This window comes from Tenrec ecaudatus, chromosome 2 (genome assembly GCF_050624435.1).
Source record: "Tenrec ecaudatus isolate mTenEca1 chromosome 2, mTenEca1.hap1, whole genome shotgun sequence".
In the NCBI taxonomy this organism is placed as follows: domain Eukaryota; kingdom Metazoa; phylum Chordata; class Mammalia; order Afrosoricida; family Tenrecidae; genus Tenrec; species Tenrec ecaudatus.
Window position 1 is genome coordinate 171,946,503 of NC_134531.1, and position 18,463 is coordinate 171,964,965.

Sequence of the window (18,463 nt, forward strand, 5' to 3'; positions counted from 1 at the left end):
ACTCTGCACTCCCACTCATTCACAATGATAGGATTTTTGTTCTTCGATGCCTGAACTAGTGAAGCTCTTGTCTGCCTCGAGGCCTTTGCACGTAGTTCCCTCTGCAGGCACCCCCCTCCCCCCCCTCCTCCCTCCAGAACTCTGCAGGCTCTGTCTCAGGGTACTGAAGGGGGTGGGGTAGAAGGTTGACTTGGGGAACTCAGGGTGGGGTTAGGGCACTGAAATACAGTCTTTATCAGTGTGGGGGAGTACAAGCTGTATACACACATTAAAGCATATCGACTGTCTACAGGACATGTGTGTCTTCATATGTACATAAGCAGACCTACGAAAATAAAGCCTAAAACCATTTCCGACCTCCTCTGTGCCCCCGCCACTCCTATGACCCCCCCCCCACCGCGGTCTTACGCTGCACCCCCCTCCCGTGCCGCACTTCCAATGCACGCGGACTCACACGCTTGCTTCTTGACTCAGAAACTGTCTCCGTTAGAATGTCAGGCCAGTGAGCACAGTGATTGGATAAGAGGAAGAGTGGATGGAAACGCTTGGCTTTAATGACGGCAGGGCGGGCGAGGGGCTAGAGGTCGGCCTGAAGCTAGAAGCTCTCGGCTCCCAACACACAACAGCCTGTTGTGGGGTCTTACTCTGTAATCACAGCCCCCTGTCCAGAGTCCCCAGCCCCAGCCAGCCCCACTACACCTCATTGGGGTCCTCCTGGTCGGCGTAGATGAGGAAGCCTGTGAAGAGGCTGTCGGTCCAGTAGGGGTCGTAGAAGAGCCCGTTCTGCTCTGAGTAGAAGATCTGCAGCCAGACCTCGTCCCCCTCCTTGAGAGCCAGGATGGTGGAGCCCGAGGCCACGTCGTGGTTGCCTGTGTTGGCGTCGAAGGTCCGGATGCGGTACTGGCCGTTGTGCACCAGGCCGATGGCCAGGTGCTTGTTGGCCAGTGTGATGTCATAAGTGAAGTAGTAGATGCCTGGCACCCCACACACGAACTTGCCGCTGGACGCGTTGTAGTGGCCGCCCTCGTTCATGAGGATCTTGTCAAACTTGATGGGCAGCCTCTCCCTCGGGTAGCTCTTGGTCACTGCCACCGAGAAGGCCGACTTGGCATGGCCACTGCCACAGCTGCAGGGGCCCGGCAGGCCGGGGTCCCCCTTCTTGCCCTTGGGCCCTTTCTTGCCTGGTGTGCCATGCTTTCCTGGGGCACCGCTGAGCCCCTTGGGGCCTCGAGGGCCGGCCCGACCAATGGCCCCAGCTTTGCCCTTGGGTCCTGGCTTTCCCCGGTTACCTGTCCGGCCGGGCGCACCTGGAAGACAGAGTAGCTGCTGTTATAATGGTGTCTGAGGCCATGGCTGGGGCTGCGGGCGTGGGCCTTCCATCCCGGGAGCAGGAGCCCCTGGATAATAGGGAAAACTGGAAGGCTTTATAGTTCCATTGCTATGGGGTTCGAATCCTGCTGGTATAACCTGGGGTCCTCTCCCAGTTTTATCTGGAAAGTGGGGCTCGCAGTGCATACCTTCCAGAATCAGGGAGGACCAGGGCACAGTCACTGACAACAGGCCACAGCCTTGCCTCCCTCCTCCGGCTTCCCTGCCAGACTCAGCCTTCACTGGGCCGTGCTGCAACGGGCGAACTCCAATCCTCTGATCTTAGAGCAACCCCTGCCGGCCAAGGGCACAGGGTCCCTGCCCACATGCACCAGGGTCTTAGTGTGGCACTGCTTGTCCCACCCAAAGCCTAGAACAATGAAATGGCCATTCCAAAAGGACCGGAAACCATGGTCTAGCAAAACAGCAGGATTCTGTGCAGCACTGAACAAAAAGATCTGGAGCTACTATCTGGAACTTTCTTTAAAGCACGGAGTCAGAAGGACGGAGCAGGGAGAGAAGCTCTTTAGGATAACAGGAAACCACAAAGCTCCTCCAACATTTCTCCATCCTAATACGGTCTCGTGGGGTGGCTATGAGTCAGAATTGACTCAATGGCAGTGAGTTTTGTTTTTGTAATAAGGTACTTTGTCTCATATGAATATGCGAGATTGACCATGTTTTAGGGTTTGAAATGACTATGTAATACATTCCACTTTCTCCACTCCCAAGATCTGGGGAATCGATGGCTAACTTTCAGGGCAGATCGCATGCCTGGTAGTGGCTGGCCACTGCTCAACAACTCCACTTACTGCCACGCGTCCGTTCCACTTGGAACAGGCCTGTGGGCAGAGAACTGGCCCTGTGCGTTTCCGAGACTGTACATCTTTGCGGGAGCAGAAAGCCTCATCGTTCTCCTGTGAGTTCGAATTGCTCACCTTGCAGTTAGCAGCCCAACACATAACCCCCTCTGCCAGCGGGCACCCTTCTATCTGTAAATACACGGAAAAGAGCTGCAAAGGACACATATTTATCCAATTAATATGGTCTCTGAAGCATGAGGTGTCCATGGAAAGGGGTAAGCAAACAATTTTGCTTTATTTTTATTTGAATAGGCTGCAATGAAGATGTATTCATACATTACTTATGCAATTAGATAGGAAGAATGAGGAAGGGGAGGAGAATAAAACTAAGCCAGGTCACAAAGGTGCTCTTGGGAAAAATGAAAATAAACAAAAGGTGGGAGGAGTCCAGGCTAAGAGGAGAGGTCGAGGCAGACTCCTGTTGGATGGGAGCTGTGGGGGGTGGGGAGCCAAAGAGGCATAGACACGGTGTCCGAGGGCTCAACTCGGTGTTACCAGATCCACTTCCTTTTGGATCAGGAAAAGCTGGTTTTACTTTTCTAGGTCTTTCTGGAGCTACATGTGACTGGTGTGTGTGTCTCCGGGCCAACAGCAGCTCCCAGCCTACGCCCTGTTGCTCTAGATCAAAAGGGGAAAGTCAGCAGCGCTCTCCTCAGGGACCCAGGCCCCGAGGCACAGGGCAGGAGTAGGACTGGCTGTGATGGCTAAGGTTATGCGTCAGCTGGCGAGGCCACACAATCCTCAGTGGTCCGGCAATTCTGCAATCATGTAAGTTGTCAGTTATGTAAGGATGCCATAATCCTCCCATTTGTGACCTCATGTGGCCATCCTCCGTTTTTGAAGAATGCCAATTCTCCTATAGCGACCTTGACTTTGGAACGTAGCAATGTTGGTAAGTGAGGAGGGGATGTGGGGTGGGTGGAGCCGCTCCAGAGGGCTTTCTTGTTCACTATCTTTATAGAAGCAGGTCACCAGACCTTTCTTGTGCAGTGCTTCTGGGTGGGTTCAAACCACCAACCGTTAGGTTCGTAGCAGAACACAAACCATTTGCCCCACCCGGGGCCCCCTACACGTGATTAATCCCAGGAGGGTCACTCATCCTGAGATCTGCTATCTGGATCCAGCTGTGCAGACACAGAGCTGCAGCCTCCATGAGAATGGAACCAACCCCCGAGAAGCAGAGCCCTAACAGTCCTCTTTGAACTCCTCTACCCCGGGATTCCTTAAACTTAGCCCGGATTCCCACTTACACGAGTCAGTAAAGAGCAGTTGGGGGCCACATATTGGGGTTCTGTCTCTTGCAACCGGGAGAGTTCTAGATAGTATTTCCAGAGACTTGCTTCAAGTCACCTGGGAAGCTGACGGCACAGGTTGGGCAGGGATGAATACACGATTTGATACCCACTGAGATGAGACCTGCTGTCAGAGCAGTTACACATCGGGCTAACTGTAAGGTCAGCAGTTCGAAACTACCAGCCAGCCATTCTGCAGGAAAAAGACAGGGTGCTCTTCTACTCCAGTAAAGGCTTACAGTCTCAGAAACTCACAGGGGCCAGTTCTACTCTGTGGTCACTAGGAGTCGGCATTGACTCAATGGTAGCGAGTTTTGTCTGTGTTTGCTTGAGTCATGAGGCTGTGTACTTCTGTCAGGAGTTTACAGGCTTGGAAGCTCACAGGGGCAAGTCTTCTCTGCTCTATAGGGTCGCCACCAGTTAAACGGATTCGATGGCCGTTTTGGGTTTGGTCCCTTTCAGTTGAATGCACTGCTTTGTTTATAAAGAGACACCAATTCGGTTTATAATTAAGAGGGATTCTTCATAACCCCCTCTGTACCAGATGCAGTGATGCCTGGGAGGGGGACAGGCCCTGAACCTCTTACCTTCCTCTCCAGTGTCACCCCGGTCTCCATCCTGCCCATCCTGGCCATCTTTGCCAGGAAAGCCCATTCTGCCCACCATTCCTGAGGGCCCTGGGGCTCCTGGGGGGCCAGGGGGACCCTGAGGACCAGGCAGACTGCAGACGAGTTGAGGGGAACCCTTCTGGAAGTCCTTGCGGGCTAAGGCGCTGAGCAGTGAGTCGGCAGCACAGGGAAGGGCACAGGCCAAGAGCACCCAGGAGATCATGGCGGCCACCTGTGGAAGGCAAGAGAGTCGTGAGTAGGTGAGGCCAGCTGCTGAGCTGAGCTGAGCAGAGCAGGGGGCAGTTAGTTGGGGGCGCAGGGAGGAGGACGTGGCAGCCAGGACAGACTCTGCTATATGTCGCTCTGTCTCTTCCTCTTTCCAGCATCACACCCCAATAGGTGAACAAGTGGACACATTTGGATGCACTAAGTTACATTAAAGGCTTGATTGATACCCAGCATTCACTTGGGAAGGGCCTCGCGGGTGAAGGCTCTCATCCTTGAGTGGCTGAAACAGAGGCAGGGCCCACAGCTCAGGGACTGCCGCCCAGGAGGAGCTGGGGATGGACAGAAATGACCCAGGTATTCACTCAAAAGAGGCAGCACACATGGAACGTTACGAGGCAGAAATGCTTCAGGTTGCAAGGGGTGATGTGAGTCTGGCTGCTTCTCTTGTGGGGCTCGGGGTAGGAGCCAGAGCTCGAGGAGACGGGAGGGTGCAGACACTCAGCGAGGTGTATGGTTACCCGAGGAACATGGGCAGCCTGACAGCACTCCTCTCCCAAGTCCTTACTGGCACCGGGCACAGGCCAAGGAAGAGCTTCCGCACATTACGCAGCCTTGCCACATCCTTGTAGACGAGATAGAGATGCTCAGGGGAGTTAGCAGCCTACTCCTGCCATGCAACCAGCAGGGCTGGGATCGGAGCCAGGTGGTCTAAGGCAGGGCTGTGCCCTCCTGGCTCAGGCTAAGCTGGCAGAGAGCAGGATGTTCACTCCAGAGACGAGCGTGCTCCTGTCTCAGGTAGGAGCTGCTCTCCAGCCGTCACTGTGCAGATGCAGAAACCAAGGTCCGGGGACCAGCGGCTTGCCCAAGTTTTCTCAAGCAGTCAGCTTTGCAGTCCACAGTTTCTCCACCCAAAATGGGGATGACTTCTTGCTTTGGGGATGAGCTCAGAAGTGAAAGCTTGCTCTGTGACCTTAGGGACGTGCTTTCCTCTCTCCGGGCCTCGGTTTCCACACCTGAACACTGAGGCATTGGATGAGATCCCAAACCAAACAGATCCAGCCTAGTCGACTCCAGTCTCACGGTGACCCCAGCTGAGTCAGAGCAGAGCTGTGCCCACGGGGTTCCCAATGGCTGTGACCCTTCAGGAGTAGATTGCCAGGCCTTTCTTCCCAGGCAGCTCTGGGTAGATTCGAATCCTGGTCTTAGGGCTAGCAGCTGGAATCGTCACTGTGTGCACCACCCCAGGTCTTCTGGGCCTAGCCCAGTGGTTCTCATGCTTGAACTGGCATCAGACTCACCTGGAGAACTTACTAAAGATGGTTGGGATCCCCCCCACCCCCAACACCGCCCCTGGGGACTGACCGAGAAAGGCAGGGGTAGAAACACAATGTGCATTTTTAACAAATTTCTAGGAGAGAGTGTTGATGGTGGTCCAGGGACTCTCCCCAGATCCATTCGACTAGATGGTGATCCCCAGGGTTCCTTTCGCTTGGATGCCGAGCCTCTCACATTCCGGTGAGCCTGCCCTCTCTCCTTGGTACCACGCCCTCCCTACTCCCAAAGGCTTGGGTGCAGAGCCTGCCAGCACAGGGGCTCTGGCAGCCAGGGCGCTGGGGACAGGGTGGACACATTGCTATGGTCTTGGCCTTTGTCGTGCATTTCCCACCCAGGCCCTCAATGTTCCTTCTCTTCAGACCCCACTTGCTCACTGGGCATCCAGGCCTCTGGGCTGGTGGCCCAACCTCTCTTCCTGCCCGTCCAGACTCCGTCACTCTGGAAAGAGATGGAGAGGCCCCTGCTGATTTAAATAACATGACACCCGCAGGATGGGGCGCTGGTGGCTCAGGGGTTAAGCATTCCACTGTTAACCCTCCAGAAGCTCCTTGGGTGGAAGATCTGCTCCCATCAAGATTACAGCCTCGGACACGCACAGGAGCAGCTCAGCTCTGTCGCAGCCAGTCGCGATGAGCCGACACCGAATCAACAGCACAACCCAGCAGCCCACACCACCCTATGGGAACAAACCTGCTTCCATCAAGAAAGATGTCTTAGCCTAGTTATAGTTTCTGGTTAACATGTTTGTACTCATTTTTAATAATCCCTTTTAACAAAGCGCAGCTTCAGTTTGTAGCAATGTAAACATCCATGCTTTTTCTTTTTTAAGGCTTTTTTCTTTTATATATATATTTTTAAATCATTTTATTGGGGCTCATACAACTCTTATCGCAATCCACACATACATCAATTGTGTAAAGCACACTTATACATTCGTTGCCCTTATCATTCTCAAACATGCTTTTTCTTAAGAATTTTTTTCCACTTCAAAGATTAGAATGCTATTCTTCCATGTTTTGTTTTTTCTGTTCCCCCCCAACAGTTTTATTGGCACACAATTTACATATCACACAATTCAATAGTTCCATCATTCAATCGTATCAAGAAAAATTGTGCAGTCATTCCACATCAATTTTAGAACATTCCCTACCCCCATGGTTAAATCGCCTTTAAAGTGAATTGTGCAATCACAATCAGTTGTAGTGCCCCCACCCTTTGTTTCCCCAGTCCTCATTTCTTGCAAATGTTCTTAAAGCCTCCTGGGCGGGCAGACGGCCACAGGCCCACTTGGAGCCCTTAGAGAGCTCCAGACAGACACACAGAGTCGGGACCTGGGGCAGAGGCTGTCCGAGGGGGCACGGGAGGCCGGGGGCATGATTTAAAGAAAAAGATGGAAGATGTGAAGAAGTTGCGAAGAGTTACTTAACGGGCCCCGGGCGGCCCCGAGGGTGCAGAGCAGAGCGGCACCACAGGATTCTCAAGGCTATGATCGCCAGGCCTGCATTCTGCGGCACCTCTGGGTGGGTTCAGGCCACCCACCTCAGTTAGTAGTCAAGGGCTTAATCGTTGGCAACATCCAGGGGCTCCCCGTGAGATTAACATAGGATCCCTGGGCACCAGACACGAGGTGCTACCCCTCACTCCGGCCGCTCCATCCAGGGTGCCCCCAGAGTGCAGGCTCTGACACACTCATCAGATTAAGGTTTTGAAAGTGGGAGGGTGGTGGGCGAGTAGACCTGTCCGCGCCTGCTTGGGGCAGCTCAAGGGTGAGGGCCGGCTGGGCAGCAGGGGGAAGGATGGTGGGCGGCTCACGTGCTGCTACGTGGGCCAGGGCCTACCCACGTGCCTTCGAGAGCAGCTGGCAGCGATGAGACATCCTGCAGTATAAGTCAGCTCAGGCCCGAGGGATTCTGCCAGAGGTAAGGGGCCCCAAGAATGAAAACCACACAGGTGGGCCCGAGAGCCAGCAGGCAAGGGGGATGCCTGGACTTGCCGGCTACACTCACCTGTTCATCCCCGCAGGTCAGAGCACCTGCGTGGTGAGGAAAGCCTGACTGCAGTCCCACTGACCGAGTGGCAGCGCTGCATTCGATTATATCGCTGGCTTCCCCTTGTTCGAGCGGTGCATCAGCAACGGCAGCAGTGGCAGGCAGAGATGGGAAACATGGTGACTGACAGGTACATTGGGAACCCTGTGACCTAGGCACTTCCTGTAGTCGTTGCATGCAGCAGAGTCACATCTGAGGTCCCACCATCCTGGAGGACGGAGTGGAATTCCCCCAGGGGGTTTCCAGGGCTGTAGGTCTTTCTGAAAGTCGACCACCGACCTCAAGGTAAGCAGCTCACCACGGAACCCACTGCCCCGCCCACTGAGCCCCCCATCTCCAAGCAGAGGCCGGGGTTATTTGTGAGCTGCCACAACAGACCTGGGGCCCAGAAACCAAATTCCAAGTCCTCCCAGGTTTGAGAGATGGGGTGGATGGTGCAGGCTGCAGGAGGGGAGGAGGAAGGAGGAGGGTGAGAACAAGGTTCCAGGATTAAGTGAATCCTACGAACAGCCAGCGAGATGACAAGCCCGGGCAGGCGGGCGGGTGGAAGGGAGAGGAGGGCCATCTGTTTCCATTTACCTCTCCCCTCGGCTCCTGACCTCCACGCCCAGCTCCAAGGCCAAGGCAGGGAGGAGGGCCTGCTAGCTGCCCCACAGTGCCCCCCTTGTCCTCTCTGTGACAAGCAGCTTCAGCGCCTGGGGTGGATGAAGGGCGAGCTGAAGCACAGAGGGAGGGGCGGGGCGCATCTGGAACCTGGAGGTTCCCACAGCCCAGGGGAGCTGGGGCAGCTGGAGCCAGGAACTATTTTGGAAATAAAGACGGGAAGGCTGGGTTTCAGTTCCAACCCTAGAGGGAGAGTGTCTGCCTCTGGGGCACCTCCAAAAACAGAAAGTCTCCAAATAGCTCTGCTCTCTTGGCTGTGCTCCTACCCTCTTGGGACCAGCGTCCACTCCACCCTCCACTCCACTGTGTGGAGACAGGCGAGTTGAGGGGTATGGGAAGGAATTCAGATGGGTTAACTCTTTCAGGGCCTTTTAAATAAGTTTCAAATGACTAATCTGTGAGAGCCTGGAGAAACTGTCTAATTTAACCTCTTCTGTTACCTATGGGGAAACTGAGTCAGGGGCAACATGACTTTATTGGACAACTAAAATCTTCCCGACATTGGTCTTTTCTGGAAGGGTTTCATTGGGAGTTCATCATCAAGCCTGGGAAGGAGGCATACTGCTTGTCCTCCCAGTTTTCAGATGAAGACAAGGAGGCTCCAGGAAGACCGAGCCGAGGTCACAGCATGAGGAGCCACGTCCAAGCACCTCTGATGCCCACAGCTAGTCCATAAGGACATGCCCCTGCCCCCTGTGGTTTTATCTTGTCTGCGGAAGAGGGCACAGAAGCTCTGCGAGGTTATGTAACTTGTCCATGTTCAGACAACTAGTTAATGACAGATTTTACATTTGAACTTGGGTTTGGCTAACCTTAGTGTCCAGATGCTTTCCATGATGTCAGCGTTTCTTAGTTTTTCCCTTCCCATTACCCTGAATTACAGAGGAGACCTTGAAGCTGATGCTAAAGCCACAGAGAGCAATGAAGAAATCTCTTTGAGATCATATACTTATGATTTACACACACACACACACACACACACACACACACACACACACATACTGACACACATACGACTTTGAAAAAAAGTAACACTTTCTCTCCTTCAGGATTCTTGGAGTAAATTAATGCTGCTTTTTGAGATGTCCACACTGCCCTGGTGTAGCTCACACCCCACCGAGTCCCTTGGAAGAGTGATCATGGACCTTCCCAGGGGCTGACCCAAGTGACCAGGGACTGTAACGCTTTCACCCACTCCTCCCTCACTTGGACTTTGAAACCACCTCCCAACCCCACAGAGAAGGCATTCTTGGAAGCTGTCAGAGCGATCACTTAAAAACATAAGTTAAAACAAACAAACAAAATATAGTCAGCCACAGAGGCTGCTGGCTGCAAAACATTAATATGTTACCAGCACCACCACCCCCCAAATAAAGAACAAAAAACCTCCCCAGCTGCCTGTAGGGTTCATTCTGACGTGAGTCAGACTAGAGCGGTGTGCTACAGGGTTTTCAATGGAAGCACATCACCAGGCAGTCTTGTTTCCCAGGTGCCTGTGCATGGAACTGAGACTGTAAGTTCTTGGGTAACAGCATGAAGCATTCACCCAGCGGCTCCCACAAAGCCCTAAATAATACCTGCAACTGTCCCAGTCTCAGTTCCTCCTGGGGCCCAGGCACCGGGCTGTCTTCAGGTCAAGCTCCTCTGGACCTCAACAGCATCCCTCTGGCTCCACCCTCGTGTCCATGCCGTACTGTCTGAGTGGGCGCTTAAACATCACTTCTGCTCAGGTTTCCCCTGATAGCTCCTCTCGAACAGCTTCCCTTTTTTGCCCCAGCTCAATGTTTGTTTCTTTCCTGGCTCCGACTATCTCTTGGTAGTCACTTATTTGCCAGCTCACCTGTTTATTCCCTGCCCCATCACCTACTGAAGGCCTTCTTGCTAAAATAGAAGTCCCATGAGGACAGGGAATCTGGTCGCTTACCTGCTATCCCCTCAGAGCCTCTATAAATAGTTAATTAATGGATGAATGTTTCAGACCCAGATTCAGCCCTCAAGAAAAATCTACAGTGAAAACGAGCCACTTGGCCTAAATTCAAAAAAGACACCTGGACCCACATATGCTCTCTTGCTTCACCCATTCTTTCCAGCCCAAACCTTTTCTGGGCTCCTTGAGGCTGGCTCTTTCAGCTCTGAGAACTCACAGAATGCGCACAAAAATAACACACTTCTTGCCACTGATTCCTAGTCAAGGTGGCCCTACAGGAAAGAGTGGACCCGCCCCTGAGACCGTAACTTAAAAAAAAAATCATTTTATTGGGGGTTCATACAATTCTTATCACTATCTATACATCGATCCATTGTGTCAAGCACATATGTACATTTGTTGCCATCATCATTCTCAAAACATTTGTCTTCTACTTTAGCCCTTAATATCGACTGCTCGCTTTCCGCCTCCCTCCCCCTCCCCCTACCTCATGAACCCTTCATAATTCATAAATTATTATTTTGTCATATATTGCACTGTCCAATGTCTCTCCCCGCCCTCTTTTCTGCTGTCCATTCCCGAGGGAGGAGGCTATACGTAGATTTTTGTAATCAGTTCCCCCTTTCTACCCGACATTCCCTCCACCCTCCAGGCATCGCCACTCTCACCACTGGTCCTGAAGGAGTCATCTGTCCTGGATTCCCTGTGTTTCCAGTTGCTCTCTGTACCAATGTACATCCTCTGGTCTAGCCAGATTTGTAAGGTAGAATTGGGATCATGATAGTGGCAGGGAAGGAAGCATTTAAGAACTAGAGAAAAGTTATATGTTTCATCGTTGATACCCTGCTCCCTGACTGGCTTGTCTCCCCACAATCCTTCATTAAGGGGGTATCTGGCTGGCTACTGATGGGCTTTGAGTCTCCACTTTGCACTCACCCACATTTATAATGATATGAGTTTTTGTTCCTTGATGCTTGATACCTGATCCCTTCGTCAGCTTGTGGTCACACAGGCTGGTGCGTTTCTTCCATGTGGGCTTTGTTGCTTCTGAACTAGATGGCCATTTGTTTATCTTCGAGCCTTTAAGACCCCAGACGCTATATCTTTTGATAGCCGGGCACCATCAGCTTCTTCACCACATTTGCTTATGCACACGTTTGTCGTCATTGATCATATCAGGGAGGTGGGCACCCACTGATATGATTTTTAGTTCTTTGATGTCTGATAACTGGTCCCTTCTGCACCTTGTGGTCAGACAGGCTGATGTGCTTCATCCATGTGGGCTTTGATGCTTCTCAGCCATATGGCCTCTTGTTTATCTTCAAGCCTTTAAGACCCCAGATGCTATATCTTTTGATAGCCAGGCACCTTTAGCTTTCTTCACCACATTTGCTTATGCACACAATTTTCTTCAGCAATCGTGTCGGGAAGGTGTGCATCCTGGAATGCCAATTTAATAGAATGTGTTCTTGCATTGAGTAAGTGCTTGAGTGGAGGCCCAATGTCCATCTGTTGCCTTAATGCTAAACCTATAAGTATATCCACATATATCTGTTTCCCCACACTCATATAAATATATTTACATATGTACATTCCAGTCTTTAGACCTCTGTAAATACCCTTTGTCACCTTGTTCTTTCCTCTATTTCCTTTTACTTTCGTCTTGTCCCACTATCATGCTCAGCCTTCATTTGGGTTTCAGTAATTTCTCTCGGTTATCTTGCCCTTGGGGAATCCCTACCAGGCCTCTCACATCCTCCTTGCCACTGATTTTGGATCACTTGTTGCTACCCAGTCCCTGGGTTGATCAGCACCACCTCCTTAGCCCCGCCTCCCGCTCTCCCGGGTGCCCCCAGAACCAGTGGTCCCATTGTTTTCTCCTCCAGACTATTCATCCAGTCTATCTCATCTAGACAGATCTGCAGAGATAATAATATGCACCAAAAAATCAAGCCATAGCAAGACAGGTGATGAGTGAGAACACAGCGATGACAACAAAAAAGGAAACCAATTACCCATTGAAGAATAAATTAATTAAAAGAAAAACCTGTAAATAGATCAAGGTCTGAGTTTTTATCTCTAGGCATGTCCTTCAGTCAGGTCTGATGGGGTACCATGCTTTTGCCCCAGAGTCTGTCCTTCGTAACTCTTGATGGGAGCAGAGAGTCTCATCTTTGTCCCAAGGAGAAGTGGGTGGTGTCAAATCAATGACCTTGCGGTTAGTAGCTCAACCCATAACCCACTGTACTGCCAAGGCTCCACTGAATGTAGGAGGGACTCACCAGTACTTGTTCAATGGGTCAGGAACAAAAAGAGCAAGCAAGCAAGTAAAAGCATTGGTTTCTGCTGCCCTCCCTCTGACCTTCCCCCACCTTTTGTTATCTTCGTTTCTAAACAGTTGTTCTTGCAGCCCTGGTGGCACTGTGGGTCGAGTACTGGATTGCTAACTGCAAGGCATTGACAGCTGTTCAAACACGCCGGCTGTTCCCAGGTAGAGCGATGACGCTTTCAGCTCTGAACGTTTTTTACAACGTCTGAAACCCCACGGAGCAGTTCTGCTCTGTCTTTGAGGTCATTGTGAGTCAGAATCAACGGAATGGCTGGGGGGGGGGGGGGCGGGAGGAAAAAGGTGTCCGGACATTGCGCCAGGGCTCTGGAACAATCCCTCTGTGGAGGTTGCTGTTGTGAGCTGTCATCGAGTCAGCTCTCGCCCCGTGGTGACCCTGTGTTGAACAGAGGCAAACCCTGCCTGGCTCTGGGCCATCCCTGATTGTTTGTGGACTGGACCGCTGCACTCCACAGAGCTTTCATTGACTGATTTTCGGAAGAAGAGTGCCAAGCTTTTCTTCCTGGTCTCCTTACTTGGAAGTGCTGCGGAAGCCCTTTCAACGTCACGGCAACATGCAAGCCCCCACTTCCAGAGGCAACTGGGCGGGGCTGAGGGCGGGGGAGGGGGGCCTCTCTCACCTGGAAGGAAGGGGACTGTGCTGTCTATGTGGTGTTTGTTGGTAGGTGAGATCGCATTGCATCAGTTCTGGCTCACCATCATCCTGTGTGCGGCCGGATGAAACACCGCGTGCTCTTACAGTCATGGCTCTGCCCCATGGAGCCCACCGTGCAGCCACTGTGGCGAGGTCACCACCCATATTCCAGTCCACTTCATTCAGGGCCTTCCTCCTTTCCCCGACCCTCTAGTTCTCCCTCTTTTCCAAGGATGATGGCTTTCCCTAGGGACTGGTCCTTCCTGATTATATGCCCAAAGCACGTGAGACAGAGTGGTCGTCTTCCCTTCTAAGGAATATTCTGGATATACTTCTCCAACACAGATTTGCTTGTTCTTCTTACAGTTCATGATACATTTAGTATTCTTCACCAACACCATAGTCTGTGATTTCCTTATTCATTGCTCAAATTTCACATGCGTATGATACAATTGAGTCAGGCACACCTTACTTCCCAATGTGACATCCTTGCTGGCTTAGTCCACTTGACTAGAGAAACAAATCCAGAGAGACACTCATATGTGTATAAGAAGGGCTTCATATAAAGAGTAATTATACAAAAAGAAAATATCCCAGCCCCGTCCAGATCAAGTCCATAAGTCTGATATTACCCCATATGTCGATACCAATCCTTAAAGTCCTCTTCAGATTCACAAAAAATATGCAATGATGCTGAATGCAGGAAGATCACAGGCCAGTCAGTGGAGAGTCTTGTAGATGCAGTGGTGGTGTAAACATCTCAGCGCTGGCAGGGCTCTCCATGTGGCTTCTCCAGCTCAGGGCCCTAGCATAGTTCCATGTGTCTTGTCAGCTGCAATGCTTCACAGGGAGTGAGCAGAGACAGAGTAGGTGTGTCCCGTCTCCAGGGAGAAGACAGAGGTTCCCAGAATCCTCAGAAGGCCATGCCCACCCAGGGTCTCACTGGTATGACTTGATTGACAGGCTAGACTCCATCCCTTCACTCTGAATCCTCAAATTGACACCAGCTTATGTGACTACCACACCTGCTCTTTAAAACTGCAGAGAGGTCTTGTGCAGCAGATTTGTCCAGTACAATACGGTAGTTGATTTCCTCACTGCTCAGTGGTGATAGTGCATCCTAGTTAGACGAAATTCTTTTCTTTTAAAAGAAGTATTAAAAGATTACTTTATTGAGGGCTCTTACAGTTCATATATTAATCCATATGTTAATTATATCAAGAGCATTTATATATATGTTGCCATCATTATTTTCTAGACACTTATTTTCTATTGAGCCCTGAGTATCAGCTCCTCGTTTTACCCTCCCTCCACAAGAACAAAATTCTTTAAAATTTTTAAAATTTATTTTTTATTAAATACTTTTATTGGGGATCTTACATTTCTTATCACAATCCTTAGTCATCCATCATGTCAAGCACATTTGTACACTTGTTGCCATCATCATTCACAAAGCATTTTCTTTCTACTTTAGCCCTTGATATCAGCTCCTCATTTCCTCCACCCTCCCTCCCCACCCTCCCTCTCTCATGAACCCTTGATAAGTTGTAGATTATTATTTCCATATTTTACATCATCTTCTGTCATCCTTTACCCACTTTTCTGTTGCAGAATGAAATTCTTGACAACTTCAATCTCTATCTATCATGTTGCTATTGGTCCAGTTGTGATGATATTTGTTTCTTTATGTTGAGGTGTAATCCATCATGCAGGTCATCATTTTCATCACTAAGTGATATAAATCATGCCCAAATAAATGTGATCTGCTATCAAGTTATTCCACCCTGTCTGGTAGGGGTAATGGTCAGCTCAATGCTTAAGAGTCAAGGGCAATCTGTCACTTCAGTTCACTGTTCCTGAACTTTGCAGTGGGGCAATCCTATGCCAAACTCATGGCATTTCACCTGTGTTGCTCAATGTTTAACACAACAAGCGCTCAACAATTGAAGAGAAAACCTTCCCCATTGAACCCCCCAAGGCAGCTGCCTGTCTCATCATCTCCTCAGAAAAGCCTGGGCTGGCCTTGTATTCGTGATGTAAAGTAGCACCCCCATCAGTCACCCCCAGGCTTCTTCAGTTTGTTCCATTCAATGCAAACAACCCATTTTGATCAAATAGATGTTTCTGGACGTAATGGCTACCTCTTCCTCTGCAATGGGCGTGCCAGGAAAGCAGGGCCCTGTCTGCTTGCTCTCTGCTGTATCCCGGAGCCCTCGCCAGTGCCTGGACCACAGCAGGTGGTCAAAACATAGTTCCCCCCAAACCTTCCATGAAAATGCCACTCTTATAACTGAACAAAGGGAGGGACCTCCGTGAGATGGCAGGCAGGATTCGGAAGATGGAGTCCCAATCCTGATTTTGGTGAAACTTGTTGGTGAAACTCTTAAATCAAAGTCCCCTTTCTAGGGCTCCTCGATGGTTACTCTGGGACCCATCCTTCTGTCATCTCCATCTCTCCATCTTGTGACTCCAGTCATCAGCAGTCCATCCTAAGTCCAACCAGCACAGGATGGCCCCAGGCTCCTTGCAGCTTGCTCAGGGTCTGAGAGTCGGCACAGTCCAAACCCCAGCCCTCCAACTACCCCAGACTCAAGACTCACCATTAGGGAAAGTGTTCTCGGACCCACCACTCTCCCCAAGCCCATCTAGAGACCAAGCAGAAGACACGACGCACTGGCTGCTCTCCGTTTATGGACGGAGGTGGGTTAGAGGCCTGGAGAGGTGGGGAGGAGTCAGGATCCTGTAAGTTTAAGGGGGTAGGAGACCCAGCAGCCTCAATTTGGGGAGCCCTCTGTGGTCTTGAGACCCTGAGCTGCTCCTTCTCCAAGCAGACAATCAAATCCCTTTCTGTTTCTGTCTGTCTTTAAAAAGACATTTTATCAGGGGCTCACACAACTCTTATCACAATCCATACATACATCAATTGTGTAAAGCACATCTGTACATTCTTTGCCCTCATCACTTTCAAAGCATTTGCTCTCCACTTAAGCCCTTTGCATCGGATCCTCTTTTTCCCCCTCCCTCCCCGCTCCCCCCTCCCTCATGCACCCTCGATAATTTATAAATTATTATTTTGTCATATCTTGCCCTGTCCGGCGTCTCCCTTCACCCCCTTTTCTGTTGTTCATCCCCCTGGGAGGAGGTCACATGTAGATCCTTGTAATCAGTTCCCTCTTTCCAACCCACTCACCCTCTACCCTCTCAGGATCGCCCCTCACACTCCTGGTCCTGAAGGTATCATCTGCCTTGGATTCCCTGTGCCTCCAGCTCCTATCTGCACCAGTGTACATCCTCTGCTCTATCCAGACTTGCAAGGTAGAATTTGGATCATGGTAGTTGGGGGGAAGGAAGCATTTAGGAACTGGAGGAAAGCTGTATTCTTCATCGGTGCTACATTGTACCCGGACTGACTCATCTCCCCTAGAGCCCTCTGCGAGGGGATCTCCAGCGGCCGACAAATGGGCTTTGGGTCTCCACTCTGCACTTCCCCCTTCATTCACTATGGTAAGATTTTTATTTTCTGATGATGCCTTATACCTGATCCCTTTGACACCTCGTGATCGCACAGGCTGGTGTGCTTCTTCCATGTGGGCTTGGCTGCTTGTTTACCTTCAAGCCTTTAAGACCCCTGATGCTATATCTTTTGATAGCCAGGCACCATCAGCTTTCTTTGCCACATTTGCTTATGCACCCATTTGTCCTCGGCGATCATATCATGGAGGTGTGCACCCAATGATATGATTTTTTGTTATTTGATGCCTGATAACTGATCCTTTCGGAACCACGTGATCACACAGGTTGGTGTGTTCTTCCATTTGGGTTTTGTTGCTTCTGAGCTAGATGGCTGCTTGTTTATCTTCAAACCTTTAAGACCCCAGATGCTATCTCTTTTGATAACTGGGCACCATCAGCTTTCTTCACCACATTTGCTTATTCACCTGCTTTGGCTTCAGCGGTTGTGTCAGGAGAGTGAGCATCACTGAATGCCAATTTAATAGAAGAAAGTATTCATGCATTGAGGGAGTGCTTGAGTAGAGGCCCAAGGTCCTCTGCCACCTTAATACTAAACATATAAATGTAGGCACATAGATCTATTTCTCCATCCTCATATATATATATTTGCATATGTACATGTCTTTGTCTAGAGCTCTATAAATGCCCTTTGCCTCCTAGCTATTTCCTCTATTTCCCTTGACTTTCCTCCTGTCCCACTATCATGTTCCGTCCCCACCTGGGTTACAGCTATACCTCTTTGTTACATTACTTTACCCTTGATCATTTTCTACCAGGCCTGCCGCTCCCCCCTCACCACCAATTTGGGTCTCATTTTGTTCCCTTGTCCCTGGGTTTGTTAACACCACTTCCTCACCCCCCACTGCCCCTGTCCCAAGTCCCCCCCAGAACTGTCAGTCTCGTTGTTTTGCTCCAGATAGTTCATCTAGCCTATCTTATTTAGACAGACCTGTGGAGATAATAACATTCACAAAAACAAGACAGAAAAAGACAAAGCAACAGTATACAAAAAACAAACAAACAATAAACCACTGACAAAGAACAAAACAAAACACATCAAGAAAGAAAAGCAGTTCAAGGATCATTTGTTGTCCTTTAGGAGTGTTTTCCAGTGCAGTCTGTTGGGGTACCACGCCCTGGCCCCAAAGTCCACTTTAAGCATTCCCTGGGGACCTTGCTGCTCCATTCCCTCGCTGTTCCGCTGCACTCCCCCAGCGCTTTGCCTCGGTGTGGTGGGATCAGGTCGGGCGCAATTCCCACACTGTGTCTCCGGTGCTGTCCTCTGCAGGGCCATGGGTCAGTGAGAGGAGTCATGTCTCATAGTGGGGCTAGCCATGTGGTCCTCTCTGTGGACTGGCTGCTCTAATTGGGGTCATCTTCCTCTAGGCCTGGTGGGTCAGGATGTGCTCCACTCTCTCCTCCTCCCCCTTCATCTGCTCCCGTGTGCTCCGATCAGATATGTCTCCCTTCTTTTCGAATCAGCATCCACCTTGCTTGATTGGCTAATACAAGGGGACAAAGACTCATAGGTTGGGCTACAGCTGAGTTGTCACAACCACGTTGTGTGACTATGGACAAGCTATTTTATCCCATCTGGACCTCATTTCCTTACCTGGAAAATGGGAATAACGCGCACC

At 50.6% G+C, this 18,463-nt stretch overlaps 1 protein-coding gene across 2 annotated transcripts in view; it reads right to left on the reverse strand.

Moving 5' to 3' along the window:
* Positions 1 to 532: 532 nt before the first annotated feature.
* The window catches only part of C1QTNF2 (C1q and TNF related 2), a 28,202-nt gene continuing 10,271 nt past the window's right edge, over positions 533 to 18,463 (reverse strand). For both annotated transcript variants that reach the window (XM_075541920.1, XM_075541921.1), the window contains exons 2-3: positions 4,111 to 4,363; positions 533 to 1,307 (exon numbers count right to left, since the gene is read on the reverse strand). In XM_075541920.1, the coding sequence (XP_075398035.1) occupies positions 694 to 1,307; positions 4,111 to 4,363 (867 nt within the window). In that variant the 3' untranslated portion in view covers positions 533 to 693. The remainder of the gene's footprint in view (positions 1,308 to 4,110; positions 4,364 to 18,463) is intronic.